The sequence below is a fragment of the Elephas maximus genome, chromosome 6 (assembly GCF_024166365.1).
Source record: "Elephas maximus indicus isolate mEleMax1 chromosome 6, mEleMax1 primary haplotype, whole genome shotgun sequence".
Classification (NCBI taxonomy): Eukaryota; Metazoa; Chordata; class Mammalia; order Proboscidea; family Elephantidae; genus Elephas; species Elephas maximus.
Window position 1 is genome coordinate 71,337,308 of NC_064824.1, and position 17,149 is coordinate 71,354,456.

Sequence of the window (17,149 nt, forward strand, 5' to 3'; positions counted from 1 at the left end):
ACAACTAATAAGTATTGGTCATCTACCATGTTCAAGGCACTGTATGGCTTACAAAAGAAATACCAGAAACAGTTCTTCAGAGTTCTGCCCTTGGCTTCTTCCCCCCTTGTGCTCTGTATCCTCCCACTCCTTAGCCCCATCTGCATATTAACAACCCCAGACAGATCTCCTCAATTTCAAAGTGATAAATATATAAATACATCTGCTTATGGGACATGTCCACATGTATGTTTTGAGTGACCTAAAATGTACTGTGTCCCAAACTTACCTTTTCATCTTCTCTCTATCTCCCCTCCCCCACCAAACAAATTTTCTTTTTCCTGCATTGCCTTTCTCAGTAAGTGGCAACATCAGTTTCTCAAGCCAGAAATTAAATAAAAAGGGATTTTAATTTTAGTTTGATTCCAACAGGTTTTGTTCTAACCATTACACCCTACTGCCTCTATTTTTTTTACTCATTTATATATTTATTCAGGAAGTACTTATTAAACACCTCTCAGGCATTGTGCTAGACTTTGAAAAAACAGAAACGAATACCATGTAAACTGAGACTTCAAGGATATCGTAATCTAATGTTGTTGTATTTGTAATTCTGCAAGACAGACTTCCCTTGATAGACCTCACTGCCAGCTTAAACATTGAGAAACTTGGTGAACTTTGTTGGTCACTCACCTTAAACCACTTGTTTCCCGTGATTCTTAGCAGTTTACACCATCCTTCAGCTGGTTGTGGTTTGATGAGACTCACTGAAATAACCTTTATTAGGGTATACTGCCTCTTTATTTGATTTCATTTTTGACTCCTCCTCTTTCTCCTCCTATATCCAATTATTTACTAAACCTGGTTGATCTGCCTCCTAAATGTTTTTCTACTTGGTCTGCTTCCCTCCTGTCTTTTGCCACAGCCTTAGCATAGCATCCAGATCTCTCTTTCAGACTAAGCGACCTGTACAGTGATCTCCTTGCCTCCAGTTTTATTCTACTCTAATATAGTCTTCACACTACAAATTCGATTATTTCACTCCACTTAAAATCCTTTGACTTTCCATACCTCAGAAAGGCTCTTCTTGACCTGGCTCCTGCCTTCCAAAATCACCAGGCCTTTTCCTCTGCTCCTGACCTTTTGCATAGGCTCACTCTTCTGCCTAGAAAACTACTTTCCTCCCCAGGTCTCCTCTTTCTGGTTGATGTCTATTTGTTCTTCAGGTCTTAGCATAAACATAGCTTCCTCAGGAAACTCTCTGGCCTTCCTAAACTCCCTTAGATATTCCCGCTCTTTGTTTCTATAGCACTCTATTTCTTTCATTACAGCTTATTCCACTTTACTGTAGATGCTTGTGTAATTGTCCCTCCTGTAAGACTGTAAGCTCCATGAGAGCGGGACAACACCAGTCTTGCTCACTTTTCTCTTACACAAGTTAGCACATGACCTTGCAGAGAGTAGGCGCTTCACAAACAGTTGTTAAATAAATGTATGAATAAGTGAATGAATAAATTTTGTCACTGCTTTCAAGAAAAGTACTCTTCAAATGGGAAGGAAGACCATATAGACCATAAAAAATAATTACCATGAGATAATAATGCTAATGGCATCCTCAGTATCACAGTGACAGTCTAGTAGCAGAACCCAGGTAAAAATTTGCTTCTCATAACTACTGCTCTGTGCTTTTTTTTTACTGGACAGTACTGCGTATGGATGTCTTGAAAGCCTTTTTAAATCAGCACCTCAGGGAGTTAAGTTGTTTTGTCTTTTAATGTCAGCTCTCTTTTGCAAAACCCTCAATGCAGTAAATCTTTGATTTTACCTTTCATTATGCTAAACTGAGCTTAGAAATAAATATTTACAATTTTTTTTTAAGGATAAGACATTTCAAACAAATGAGATGATTGTCATAATTTTTTTTTTTTTTTCAGTTGTTATAGCTGGCGATGGAGTACTAAAGGTAGGGCTCTTTCTTTTCATTTAAAAATACATATTTGGTAATTTTAGATATGGATTTGTGTGACAATTCTTTTATTAGTTAATAAGTAAAAAGTGATACCTGTTTCACTTTTTCCCAGATCTGCGATTTTGGCGCCTCTCGGTTTCATAACCATACAACACACATGTCCTTGGTTGGAACTTTCCCGTGGATGGCTCCAGAAGTTATCCAGAGTCTCCCTGTGTCTGAAACTTGTGACACATATTCCTATGGTGTGGTGAGTTCATCTCTCGTTTCTTGTTGCTTAAAAGAAATAAAAAAAGTGACCAACTTATTATATAAGCAAGCTGCAACCATTCACAATGTAACCCAGGTTTATTTAAGACGCTGATGCGGTTTCTGGTGGAATGCCTGGAACAGTGACAAAAGGGGCAACACTTCCTAATCACTAAAATATGACGAATTTAGTGAAAGTTATTTTTAAAATGTTTACTTTGATCCTCTTTTTGCATTTGAGATATTTTGTCCTGTGTTGAGAAGCAGCCAGGGCCACTTCAAGAACCAGATCAGATGGAACCTGAAGCAGCATTGTAGCTAATGCACTCCTGAGGAGAGTGCATTTCTGGGTGGACATCCGACTGCAGGATATCCCTGTAATTCAGGAAATATGAGTCATTTGAAACAGGACTTCATTGTAATGAATTGCTCAAACAGTAGGAAACCACCGGTAGATCTGCCAAAGAAGTTAGGTAACAGGAAGTTTTGAGTGTCAGCTATCTGTAAAACACTGATTAGTGAGTTTCTGGAGAGTACGTGGCCTTGCCATAGTTGGTACAAGTCTTATAAAGTAGTAGTGACTATCTGAAACATGAATCTAAGGCATTGCATAAGAATAGGAGTCCTGGGTGATACAAACGGTTAACGTGCTAACTGAGAGGTTGGAGGTTAGAGTCCACCAGAGACGCCTCAGAAGAGAGGCTGGCACCTACTTCTGAAAAATCAGCCATTGAAAATCCTATAGAGCACAGTTCTACTCTGACACACATGAGGTAGCCTTAAGACAGAAATGACTTGACAGCAACTAGTAGTAGTAGTACATAGGAATAAGAACAAAACAACATAGCTATAAGAACAGAATAATTGCTCAAGGAGTAGAGGCTAGAGGAATTAATCAGTTAAGTAACAAGAGCTTCTGGAGGAGGAGTTTTGAGACAGATCATTCTTTTGTGTGTGTGTGGTTTAAACCAGATAACCATTTATTTTTTACATCACTCTAGAAGTAGGGAGACCAGGGTTTTATAGTGGCTCCACAGTATTTAAAGCTCCTTTTGTTTCTTTTTATTCTCTTTACTGCTTGATTCAATACTCAAAAGGGCCTCATTGCCCCAAGATAGCTATTGCAGCACCAATAATCACACCCACAGTCCAGGCAATAAGAAAGAGGAAAGGGGAAAGGGCAAACGAGCGAAGCAAATCCACCCTTTCAGGAGCTTTCCTGGAGGCCCTATCCATTGCCTTCTCCTTATATTTCATTATCCTGAACTGTATGTAATGACCACACCTTTCTTGAAGAGTGTGATAATTTTAAAATATGTCTGCGAATTCTTGGATATACCTCATTTCAAGACTAGAATGTAAGTTCCACCCCTTGAGTGTGGAAGAGGTAGATCATTCTTGAGAGATAAGTTATACCTATGTTAGCAGAAAGAAGGAAGGGGTGGGGGGTGGTTGTTTGGTAGAAAAAGGAATTATTCATTTGTTGCATTTTTTGAGGCATAAATTATCTCCCAAAAGGCCGTATATTCTTTAAAAACTCCAAAATTGTATTTGGAACTCCTTGTCTCTATGCCTCATCTCCAAACCAGTGCCCTCACTACTTACATTATTACTTCTTAAAAGGAAGTCTTCATAGTAATGGGAAAAGAAACTAATTTGGGTCCTAATCATTGTGTCTCTTCTTCCTGAACTTTTGTGTTTTCTGACTGAAGGTATTCGCTCATGGCACAAGAGGAGACCAACATTGTCAAACATGTTTCTTTTTCTTTATAGTTAATCAGTCCCTAGGTATTTACTGCCGGCTTCATTACTTAAGTTTTAGGCTCGTTTCAACTGGCTGACTTCTTCTAAATCATAACATCTTATGTACAACAAATTTATATAATAGAAATGAATTTGTTGGCTATAGAAAAATTTATTTCAACAAAGAGATAGATATGATTTTGGCTAGAGGCTAGACTTTTATAGGTTGGAAGACAACAGTGGTATCAGGCCAAATATTTAACTTCCCTTAATTCTGGGTGTTTCTAAGAATGGAGGCTATAAACTATTATATAAAAAAAAAAAAAAACTATTATAGAGAGTGATAAAATCATTCTCATTCAAAGAAGGAAAAAAACCTAAGTTGCAGAAGAGACTAGAGATTCTAAAACTTATCTCCTATGTCAAAGTTACTACATTCCAACTATCATATAAACCATTTGCTGAGGACTCCAAAAATGGGGGAATTTGTTGTCATGTAAGACTTTTTGTGAGAGTATTTTCTCTTACGAAGTTCCTTCATTCTTCTTTTTTATTTTTTAACTTATTTGTAGCCAAGTAGTACAGTTACTAATATAGTTGAAAAAACAAATACTATAAAACTAGGACAAAAGCAGCATCCTTGTCCTACAACATCCATCCCAGTTCCTTCTCTCCAGAGGCAGCTACATTCAAATCTTCCTGCTATTTTGGGGTTATCGATACCCGTATCCTTGAATCATAAGCTTCTGTTGTTAGTTACCAGTTTTTTAGTTTTGGACGTTATTTGTTCACTTTCCACTTGGATGAGGATTTTAGTCTTTACTTCCTTTCCTCATTCTGTCAGTATTGTTTTATCACAAGTTTTAAGCTGATACACAGCATCTCCATCATTATGACCATGTGAATATTGTTCATAGCAGAACCTTATGATGCAGTAGGATTATACTGCCTACCTTGTAAAATTGTACCTGGTAAAATGGTTTGCTTTCCCGGTAGCGGTGAACTTACTTTTCACTTAGGGTCTTTTATAGTCCATGCGTTTTTTGTCTATGAAATCTTTGCCAAACCCTTTATCACTCCTATATTTTCTTCTAGAATTTATAGGTCTAACTTCTCACATTGAGGTCTGTGCTCTTGTTTTGAGATAATTTGGGGGAGGTGGTATATAGTGTAAGGTAAAGGTTGAAGTTCTTTTTTTTTTTAATGGCCATTTGTTGAAAATATGATTCTTCCCCCGTTGAATTGCCCTGGCACATTGTCAAAAATCAGTTGACCATATATGTGTAGGTCTCTTTCTGAACTCTATCTGGTTTCTATATACCAGTTCATTTGTAAACTTACCACCAGAGCTGGCGAACACCCATCAGTTCCAGCAAACGCATCACTCTGTCGCGTCCCTTTTCTCTTACTGACATTCTGGAGCTTTCAGACTGCCTGTTCCTGTTGGGACTGGTGGCTACCTAGTGCTGCTGCCCCTCAGCTGTCACCAGAAGTGTCTCTGTCCCTTTATCTTGGGATCTCTGGAGTTCCCCAGCTCTCTTCTATGACATATCTCCTTTGTCTAGGTCCCGTGCTTTCTCATTTTTAATTCATTCCCTGTGTTTATGAATCAGATTCCTTGGTAGTTTTCTGGTACAGGTACATTTATAAAACTTTGAATATCTGATCATTTGTTTTCTGTACTCACATTTGATTGACATTTTGACTAGGTATATAATTCTATGTTAAAAATAATTCCCCCCATAGTTTAAAGTTTTGTTCTGTATTCTTCCAGTATTGCTGTAGCAGTTCCTAGTCCCTAGTGTATGACCTCTTTTTTTTTTTTCCTTATCTTCCCGAAACCTTTTAGGGTTTTTCCTTTATCCATAGGTATGCGTTTCCAGTGCTGTGCTTCTTGTAGTATTCTTTCATCCATTGCACTAGAACGTGGTGTGGGTCTCTCCAGTCTGGAAACTTGATGTTCTTCCATTCTGGGGATTTTTTTGTTTTGTTTTGTCTTTGGTATTCTAATAATTTTCCTCTCCATTGTTTTCTCTTCCTAGAATTCTTATTAATCAGAAGTTAATCATCTAATTTTCTTATCTTTTTTTCACCTATTCTCTCTTTCCACTCACCCCTCCCCTCTCCTTTCTGGGAGATTTTTCTCAACCTTATCCCTCAATCCTATTTAATTTTCAATTTTTTTTTTAAATAAAATTTTAAAAGCTCTTTCTTTTTCTCTGTATATTTCTCCTGGCTGTCCAACCTATCTTATTCTTGAATCATGAATAGAGTATATTTTCTCTCATCTCTGAAGGTATTAATTCCTACATTTTAATGTTGTTTTCTACTCCTTGGATTGACCGTTTCCTCCTAGTTCTTTTTTTTTTTTTTTTTTCTTTTCATTTGTTAAAGTCTTTGTTTTCCCGGGTAGGGGGGTTTGTGAAAAGGTTGATGGTCTTTCCTGTGTGGTCACCTTTACGAGTGAGATGCTAAAAACCTGCTTGGAAGCTGGGTGTTTGTGGCAGCCTTTGTTAACCAGGGGCTGTCATTGTAGGGGTTTTTCCACTTGGGGAACCCTGAATTCGTCCCTTCATTCCTAAACAAATATTTATTTCTCATGTCAGATACTATACTAGACACCAACTTTACAGTAATTTAAAATTTATTTTTCCTGTTCAATGGGACCAGTGTCTCATTTTATCCTGTAGAAGAGGGGTCAACAAACTTTTTCTGTGGTCAGATAGTAAATATGTTAGACTTTGAGGGCCACTTATAATCTCTGTCACCAATTCTTTGTTTTTTGCTTTTCACAACCTTTTAAAAAAGTAAAGACCTTGCGGCATTGTGCAACAGGCTGAGTGTGCAGACCCTTGTGCGAGAGAAGCAACAGGGCTGAAGACCATGGCTCCGCTAGTCTCATACTGATTCAGCAGGACACTACAGTTCCCACCTCTTTTGCTTGCATGTACTTATAAATATATATAAACCCATCTAGATGGTTATAATTTTAAAATTATTTTTCACATTTTTATAAATTAGAACAATTTTGAGGCTCCATTTCACATTCAACTCCACACATCCGTGTACAGTGCTTTTACTTTTAAAATTCTCTCCTAATCTTGGAATTTCCCTATCTCAGAAATTTTTGATCCAAAGATAAAAGAAGAGTTATGTATAGAGTGAACTTTTGGTCTCTGTATTCTTTTATTTATGAAAACAGACTTTGCACTGCCTTCTTGCAGAGCCTTATAGTTGCCAAGGATTTTGGTGTGAAATGTACCCATCTGTTTTTCCTTATGGGGAGCCCTGGTGGCGTAGTGGTTAAAAGCTACAGCTGCTGACCAAAAGGTCAACAGTTTGAATCTGCCAGCCGCTCCTTGGAAACCCTATGGGGCAGTTCTACTCTGTCCCATAGGGTCACTATGAGTCAGGATAGATTTGATGGCAACAGGTTTATTTTTTCTTAGCTGGAGTAGAACCTTAGTACCAGTAACCAAGAACAGATTCCTTTTCGTTTGTAAACTATAAAAGATGTGAAGAGGCCTCTGTTTGCAGAGCTTAGGGTCTTTTCCTATATCTGTTTAAAATCCTTTTCACTCATTGCACATAAACCCTTCTTCTTACATGTAGTTTAACCCTTAAATATAGCCAACTCTTCTGAACCTGCAAATGTTAGTTTATTTTATTAAAAAGCTTTTCATTCCAGTGACTGTGCAATACTTTTTGGTAGAACATTTCTCTGCTAATTAGGTTTCCTTGTTTGCTGACCTTACCTTTGTTTTATTTATTTTGGGAGATTGTAACAAATGCTCAACAAATCATTCTATCAAGTAATTTTAATTCACTGAAACAAACTTTTCAGCCAGCTGCTGAACATTTCCCATGTTCTATATTTACACACTGGATGTTGCCCTTCAGAACCTGTTTGCCCCGGTCACATACTTTTGAATATCAATTCTGTATTCATGCTAGAATCTTCCCTTAGCCTGTGAAAACAAAAATGCCTTTCCAGTGAATCTCTTTATTTTAAAACAGCATCTGTTACTTAACTATCCTGAAGAGAGAGGTTCACTCAGAATGCTGGCTAGCTTTACCCAAACAGCTGTATCAGCAGAATTCCATTCAGACAAGTGTACCTGTGCTATTTTAATGATAAGCAAGTATTCAGGATTTTATTTCATTCTGAGCCCTTTGCATTCTGTGATAAATAAACACCATTAGTGAAAGAACAAAATACAAGGCATGCTTTCTACAGCCATTTTGTTTAAATAATTATAAATTTCTTAAAAAACGAAGACTCCATCTGCTCAAAGTAGATGTTACAAAAAAGGGCAGGATAGGACAGTTGTCAAAGTAGAGGCCAGGGTAGTTTTAAAAATCTGTGCTCTGTAAGCTTTGAAAATGATAGCTCTCTAGGAAAGCAGCGTAGTTATTTAGAATTTTTGTTGACCTTTCAAAAATAGGTGAGTAGTGGGGACTCATTTCTAAGTAGAATCATTTGTTTGCACAAGATACCCCATAGTTCATAATTCATTAAGAGTCTATTCTGCTTATTGGACCCCCACCTCCACAAAAGCCACACATGAATAAGACCATAAGGAAAAAAAAGAGCTGTTTTTTTTTTTAAACCCATCCCCAAAACTCAGTATGTTTTTGCTTTTTGTTCTTTTACTTTTTCAGACCTGTTGTAAGAATTTCACCGCCCATTACTCTCAAAAATACTTGCCTCCCCAGCTTGATGAACGTGTGTTGCGCCTTAACACATGGCCAGGATAACTAGCCTTAAGGCTGCAAGAAGTACAGCCTTAAAATAAGTGCTGTGCAAATGCCAGAAGTGGATCTTGTGATTCTTGCTTCTAAGCTGGTAAACTTTGCTAGGCAGGCAAGGGTTTCTTTCTCCATTTCATAAGAAGGGAGATTTTTCTACCCTTTGCTGATGACTTCTTTCAAAGGCCCAAAACCAGGAGTGTTTAGTATGTCATCCACAATGAAGATTAGACTTGAGAAATGCAAAAATCATTGAAAGAATAAGCCTTCTAAAAACACAAGGCCTAGCCACCCTTTAAAAACAAAGCTATCCTAATGACAGTCAGAAAAAATTACCTTCTCAGATTCTCAGACACGTCTCAGCCAGAACCAGCTTTGAAAATAGAGTGGCTTAAGAGAGAGCATCGCTGCCTCACTTGTCTGTGAGCCATGTTCCAGAACAACCAGGGCTCAGGTAATGACTTTCCATTGTTTGTAAAAGAAAAGGCAGGAAAAATACACAACCTTGTCCAAGTTTCTATTCTGTAATCTGAAAATAGAAATTTTCCTTGTGAGTGCAGTTTAAATGCGAGGACTTCTCAGTATAAAAGGAGTTGGAAAATATTCTTAAGGTGAAAGATCACAATAATGTTTGGCCTGCATCCCCATAACTGATATTTTCAGGCATAGCTTAGTATATTTTTAGACCTCCAAGTGACTTCCTAAACAAAGTTACTTAACTTTTTTGAGCCAAAGGTCACTTTGTTTAGTATAGAAAAAACTGTTGTCCTGTCTCATACTGCCTACTTTTCGAGCCATTAGTAAATCTGCATAATTAATAGGAAATCCTGAGATGTGCTGATACTGGACTTAAACTAAGGACCTCATTGGGGGTCAGAGCATAGCACTTAATGATGCCATCCCTGACAGTTGTGTACCCATCAAGTGACACCCTCAGCTGTAGTAGCTCTTTAGAGACACAAAGAGGGAGTAAAATGGAAGAGTCTTATTTTTCCAGGGTTAGAACTCTTAGAGATACAGAACCCTGATCTTATTAGATTTTGGACATTTTCCAACTGAATATTTTGGAATAAAGAATCACATAAATTTTTTTTTTTTGGTGCTATTTCCCAACTATTGGTTTTGCATTTTACCTCATGAAATCCAATCAATCTTTTTGTGTGTGTGTGTGTGCACTGAATTGCTTATTGAGGTTAGACTAAGAAAGGTAGAGGTACAAGGCTGCTCATCTGAACAATTTGGGGTTTGGGGCATTTGATTTGAGACCGATGCACTGTTCCCATTCTCCTTAGGAATCCCAAATCATTAATTTATTTGCTGCTCATGGCCTTTCCCCTTCTCAACCACAGCACCAGTGGAGTGGTAATTGTATCTAATCAAGGGGCTTCATTTCCTTCTCAGCCCTCTTGCTGCCCCCATCCTCCTCCCTTGGTCAGGCGTTGTGATGTGGGGTGACTGCATACCTGTTTTGGCTCTTACCCTTCCCTCACTTAACAGTGTTAGCTAAAATTGTCCCCTTCTGGTGTACCCCCTTACCTTTTCCTTATCACTCCTGTGACTCAAATAGAATTATTCAGTAGCTCTTCTAAAGAAGTACCTTACACACTTGATTAAAAGTCCAAGGAAGCTTCAGTGATTTCCCCCCCCAATTCCACCCCACCCCTGCTTGAGCGACATCTGCCAATTTCCCTGATTTCCCTGCTAATTATCTTCAGTATTAGCCAGAATTCATTTAACATGTTGTGGCTTGATTAAGACTGAGCATTGACTGAGGCAATGGTGGCTATAAAATTAGAAGTTTAGGATTTGACTCAATAGAGTGTATGTCCTCTGCCTACACTCTTATTTAGGAAAAGGTTTTTGTTTGTTTTCAGACCCAGGGAAATCTAAATCAGATCTGCTGAGTTCTCTTCATGTTTCTGCCATGGCCCCATACTTAAAATATGGCAAGTTGCGTTCTCTCCCATATTGCACCTTCTGTCTCATACTACCTACTTTTTGATACGTTACTGAGTCTAGTAACTCCTCTAGAGTTACATGGGGTTAAAAGCTTGACCTTCCAAGTGAGATAGCAAGTTCATTTCTGGCTTTGCCACTTGATAACTGAGTCTCTTTGGTCAAGTTATTTAACTTCCTTAAGACTTGGTTTCCTCACCCGTAAAATGAATCTAGTTACCTACCTGGTGGGGTTGACATTAATCATGATAACACAGGCAAAGAGTTTAACAGGTACTCAGCCCATAATTAGCACTCAATAAATGGTGGTGGTTATTATTACAATTTATTATTGATTTTAAAAAATTGCTAGAATCAGTTTTACCCTTTACAAAATATTGGTAGACTCAAGTTTTTGACAGCCATCTGTATAAATAGCAAAGTGACTGAGTGTACAAATCTCATTCTCAGTGTTTAAAGAGAAACCAGAATTGGTGGCTCTTTTCAGCATTCCTAGTATCATTGCTTTATTTTGGCATTCAAGTTCATATTTATTAATCATGCTGATTTTAAGGATTGCAGAGGGTTGAACCTACACACTTACACGTACACGCAGTCAGCTTCTACATACATAAAGTGTTTATTACTTTTTGGAGTATAGTATAATGAACTATGTTATAAGTAGTCGAAAATGAATGTATTAATATCCCTTAGACTAACTCAGTTGAGAGAGATTTCTCCAAAACACAAAAGCTAAATGTTATAGCTTTCAAGTATCTACCTACCATTGTGAGTTAAGTAGCTTAACCAGTGATTTGGATCTTGGGCTCGATTTTTTTGATGAGACCATATATTGAACCTTTAAAAATATTTTTGAATTCTGAGCTACTGTCTTGAAGAGAAATTTATCAGAGATTGAGAATAGAAAGCGTTTCAACTAAAAAAATGTAAAATTTAATTTGTGGGAATACGTGAGAATTCTAAATCACTCAGGCTCATTAGTTTAAGTCTGGCTCTAGATGTTCTGATTTCTAAACCTCTTTTTTTCTTTATAAGAAAGTACATTAAAAGTCTATAATATAATATGTGGAAGGAGTCCTGTGCGTGAATATATATGTCTTGCCCAAGTTTCTACAGATGAGCTTGGTTGTATTTGGTAATTGGATGCAGTTAAGTATTAGATAAAATTCAGTAATATATCAAAAATATAAAGTAGAAGAATAAAAATTCCACTTTCTTTTTGTTCCAGGTTCTCTGGGAGATGCTAACAAGGGAGGTCCCCTTTAAAGGTCTGGAAGGATTACAAGTAGCTTGGCTTGTAGTGGAAAAAAACGAGGTAAGACTACGTTTCTACATTCAGGTACATAGATCAGAAAACAGTATTGGGGTTTTGCAAAAGACTTTTTCATCTTCTTCAAATTGAAAGTAAGTTCACGCTTATGGAAAGATTAGCAGTAGGAGCTAACACAAAGGGTCAAAGTGATGTTATTCCTCATGAATGGACCCTTTACATCTAATTGTTGCAGCTTCACGTCGTGATGCTGTAGATCAAAAATTGTACAAGTACTGTACTAGTTTCTCAGTCTCAATTGTAAAACCTAGGGGTTTGTTCTTAGTGATGAAAGAAACCATTGCATCCAAGGTAGGGGAACAGTTTAACTCCATCTCCTGCGTTTAGGACATCTTTTTTACTGGCCGGGAGTTGATATATCTGTAAGAGACCTTCAGCTACTTCAACTTACCTCTCCCAGCAGGAGTCACTGTAGTACAAGAAACTGTCGCTTAGATGAGAATTTCAAAAATAAAAGAAGAAAAAATAGTTTCAAAAAAGGGAAAAATTACAGTTTTGCCACCTACGTTGAACACTACATTGAAGATGAGCTTCTCACTGGAATTGGCGAGGCAGTGGCATAACTGTTCGCTTCTTCATGCAGAGCCTTTCCATTTCAAAAGAACTTCAGTGGCGTAAACACCGTTTGTGCTGTGTCCCCAGCCTCGCTTTTCTTCTTCCCACAAATTGAGGCTTTCAGTTAGTTGGACCTATGAGCCTACATCAGAGAACATGGTACATTCATATCAAAGAGAGCAACTACATTTTGAAAGGTTTAAAATTGTGCCTGAAACGCACAGCCATGGAAATTCTCAGCATAAGGATGAAGCATCCAATATCAAGGTATTATGAGAACTTAGATCATGTAATGGAAGCATGCAGTTGTCTTTGCAATGCAAAACAACTTTATCTCACAAAACTTCTTCATTTCCAGATCTTATCTGTGCCCTCCACAAAGGGTGAGCGTGTAATCTTAAGATAAACTAATTTGCCAAAACAACAAATATATAAAAATATTCCTTTTTTAATGCTTTAAAAGAATTGGATTGATCTGATCCCCATGTGAGTGCAGGAACAAACTAGATTAATGAAAAAGCTGCTATTGACTAGGAGAAACCAAGTCTCCATGTTTTAGATCACATAATCCAGAGTTACCTTATTAATTTGCCCTCCTGGTTAATATGGAATGGGTGAAATGTTCGTGATCGCTGAACAGGTTGGGAGAAAGCTGCCAATTTAAGAAAAATGAAAAGGAATGACTCTCAAGAATGTGTCTTACTCATTGTTTCACAGGAGTGGTTCAGTTTTAATTAAATGTGGTAGTAATTCCTGGTGTGCTATTAAATCAAACTGCACACCTTTCACAGGATAACTGATATTTTCATAATCTGAGAGCCCAGTTGTTTCTCTTCTGTTTCTTTTGCTAGTGAGATGATTAGATGTTTGGTTCTGGGTTTACAAATGAGAGTGAAGAAAATTATTGACCTTCTATTGACTTTGGAGCAAACCACTCAATGTAATCTTTTCCCTCTAAATTGTTTCCAGATAAACTAGAAGAAAGTTTTAGCTTTTTTCTTTTTTTAAAGCTAACTGGACTCTCCACATATGTATAATATAGAATAATAAGTGTTTTAAAACAATATTTTATCTAAAGGATGGCAGCATAGGTGTGAATCTAAAACATTTTCAAAATTTTGGAGTATGCGTCAAAGATTTTTAAAGCTGAAAAGAAAAATGAATTTAGAAGCTGCCTTTGGATAATTGAATTGAGGTTTGGGAATCACTCATATATAACCTTCAGAAACCTCCAGAACATTGTAGAGTGAAGAAATGATCTTCGACTTTTCCCGCAGCTTATGTTTCATCCGTGGTGTGATCTGATGAAGAGTACCCAAATACCTCCCATGCCATATTTATTAAATATAATAGTAAATTGAAAGAAATCTACATGGTGAAATAAGTTTTCTCAATTTTGTAATGAATTTAAGAAAAATTGGATACTACCACCACCCAGCACCGTCGTCTGTTCTCGTTCTGTATAATATTTATTTGTCAAAAATATAGAAATTAAGTTCAAATGTAGTTTTCATTATCATTCAAAAAGGCATCTCCATTTCCTCTCATAAATGGAGATACTCATTTCCAAAACAAATTCTTTTTATATAACATTAAGGTAATTCCCAATATTATTATGATATTTCATTTTCTAATAAAGTTGAGACTTTTACCTAAATAAATCTCATTTACAAAATTCCTTCAATTTCTAATTATTTTTACTTTGGAATACCTTCAGTTAATGGATATTAGCTATTGGGTCAAAAAGATGAAGTTGTATTTTTTTAACCCAAACCCATTGCCATCAAGTTGATTCTGACTCATAGTGACCCTGTAGGACAGAGTAGAACTGCCCCACAGGGTTTCCAAAGAGCTGATGGTAGACCCAAACTGGCAACCTTGTGATTAGCAGCTGAGCTCTTAACCACTCATTTAAATAAATAATGGCCTGTTTAAGCTTTTAGGAAGGCATTTAAATGTGATCTAGTCACCCTATAATGTAACCATATCCAAGTATTATGATTACATTTTTTTTAACTTTTTATTTTGCAATATTTATAGAGACTCACCTGTTAAAAAAACCAAACCCGTTGCAGTTGAGTCGATCTCGACTCGTAGTGATGCTATAGGACAGAATAGAACTGCCCCCATAGGGTTTCCAGGGAGCAGCTGGTAGATTCACACTGTTGACCTTTTGATTGGCAGCCATAGCTCTTAACCACTGAGCAGGAATTTGAAAAATAGTACAAAGTTTCCCGTGTCCCGTTCACCCTGCTTCCCCCAGTGGTGATATATTGTGTAGCTATAGTAGAAAGTCAAAACCAGGAAATTGACAATGGTACATTGGTCTTAACTAGACTGTAGATCTTATTCAGTTTCACCACTTTGGATTGCTTTTTGCACCTATAGGAAAATCAGTACTATCCGAAGATGATACCTGAAAATCTTTGCTTCTAACCTTTCAGTAATGAAATAAGGTCTTTAAGTAATTGCTTTTCCTAATATTAAATCCTATTAAATTAGAATCATAAAGCATAATTAAACTTTACAACCACTACTCGTCTGTCAATTTGTCTTACCGTGGTGGCTTGCTTGTTGCTGTGATGCTGGAAGCTATGCCACCAGTATTTCAAATACCAGCAGGTGCATCCATGGTGGACAGGTTTCAGCAGAGCTTTCAGACTAACACTGACTAGGAAGAAGAACCTGGTGGTCTACTTCTGAAAAAATTGGCCTGTGAAAACCTTATAAATAGCAGCAGAACATTGTCTAATATAGTGCTGGAAGATGAGCCCCTGAGGTTGCAAGGCACTCAAGATATGAATGGGAAAGAGCTGCTTCCTCCAAGTAGATCGACCTTGATGACCTGGATGGAGTCAAGCTTTTGGGACCATTATTTGCTGATGTGGCAGAACTCAAAATGAGAGGGAAAAGCTGTAAGCATCCATTAATAATAGGAACGTGGAATGTATGAAGTATGACTCTAGGAAAATTGGAAGTCGTCAAAAATGAAATGGAATGTTTTAAGATCAATAACCTAGGCATTAGTGAGTTGACATGGAATGGTGTTGACCCTTTTGAATTGGATGGTCATACGGTCTGCTATGCCATTAATGACAAATTGAAGACGAATGTCAAAAAGAACATTTAGAGATCTATTCTTAAGTACAACACTGTCAGTGATAGGATAATATCCATTCTCCTACAAGGAAGACCAGTTAATACAACTATTGCTCAAATCTACGCACCAACCACTGAGGCCAAAGATGAAGAATTTGAAGATTTTTACCAACTTCTGTAGTCTGACGTTGATCAAACATGTAATCAAGGTGCAGTGATAATTACTGGAAACAAAGAAGGATCGGTAGTTGGAAAATATGGCCTTAGTGACAGAAAAGAAGACCGATTGTGTGGTAAAATTTTACAAGACCAGCAATTTATTTTTTGCAAATACCTTTTTTCAGTAGCATAATTGGAGACTGTACATGTGGACCTCACCAAATGGAATACACAGGAATCAAATCAACTACATCTGTGGAAAGAGTCAATGGAAAAGCTCAATATCATCAGTCAGAACAAGGCCAGGGGCTGGCTGCAGAACAGACCATCAATTGCTCATATCCAAGTTCAGGTTGCAGCTGAAGAAAATTAAAACAAGTCCACAAGAGCCAAAATCTAATTCTGAGTATATCCCACCTGAATTTAGAGACCATCTCAAGAATAGATTTGATGCATTGCTTATTAACGACCAAAGACTAGACAAGTTGTGGGATGACATCAGGGACATCATATATGAAGAAAGCAAAAGGTCATTAAAAAGATAGGAAAGAAAAGATGAAAATGGATGTCAGAAGAGACTCTGAAACTTTCTCTTGATCGTAGAGCAGCTAAAGTGAATGGAAGAAATGATGAAGTAAAAGAGCTGAACAGAAGATTTCAAAGGGTGGCTCGAGAAGAAAAAGTATTATAATGAAATGTGCAAAGACCTGGAATTATAAAACCAAAAGGGAAGAACTCACTTAGCATTTCTCGAGCTGAAAGAACTGAAGAAAACATTCAAGCCTTGAGTTGCAATACTGAAGGATTCTATGGGCAAAATATTGAACAACACAGGAAACATCAAAAGAAGATGGAAGGAATATACAGTCACTATACCAAAAAGAATTGGTCAACATTCAGCCATTTCAAGAGGTAGCATATGATCAAGAACTGATGGTATTGAAGGAAGAAGTCCAAGCTGCACTAAAGGCACTGGCGAAAAACAAGGCTTCAGGAATTGACTGAACACCAGTTGAGATGGTCAACAAACGGATGCAATGCTAGTGGTGCCTACTCGTCTACGCCAAGAAATTTGGAAGACAGCTACCTGGCCAACTGACTGGAAGAGATCCGTATTTGTGCCCATTCCAAAGAAAGGTGATCCAACAGAATGTGGAAATTATTGAACAATATTGTTAATATCACACGCAAGTAAAATTTTCCTGGAGGTAATTCAAAAACGGTTGCATCAGTACATGGACAGGATACTGCCAAAAATTCAAGCTGGATTCAGAAGAGGACATGAAATAAAGGATATCATTGCTGATGTCAGATGGATCTTGGTTGACAGCAGAGAATACTAGAAGGATGTTTACCTGTGT

General features: G+C 37.3%; 1 protein-coding gene across 5 annotated transcripts in view; it reads left to right on the top strand.

Annotated features, from left to right (window-relative positions):
• The window catches only part of MAP3K20 (mitogen-activated protein kinase kinase kinase 20), a 212,503-nt gene that overhangs the window by 105,695 nt on the left and 89,659 nt on the right, over window positions 1-17,149 (top strand). For all 5 annotated transcript variants that reach the window (XM_049887458.1, XM_049887460.1, XM_049887461.1 and 2 more), the window contains exons 6-8: window positions 1,914-1,942; window positions 2,061-2,198; window positions 11,874-11,960. In XM_049887458.1, the coding sequence (XP_049743415.1) occupies window positions 1,914-1,942; window positions 2,061-2,198; window positions 11,874-11,960 (254 nt within the window). The remainder of the gene's footprint in view (window positions 1-1,913; window positions 1,943-2,060; window positions 2,199-11,873; window positions 11,961-17,149) is intronic.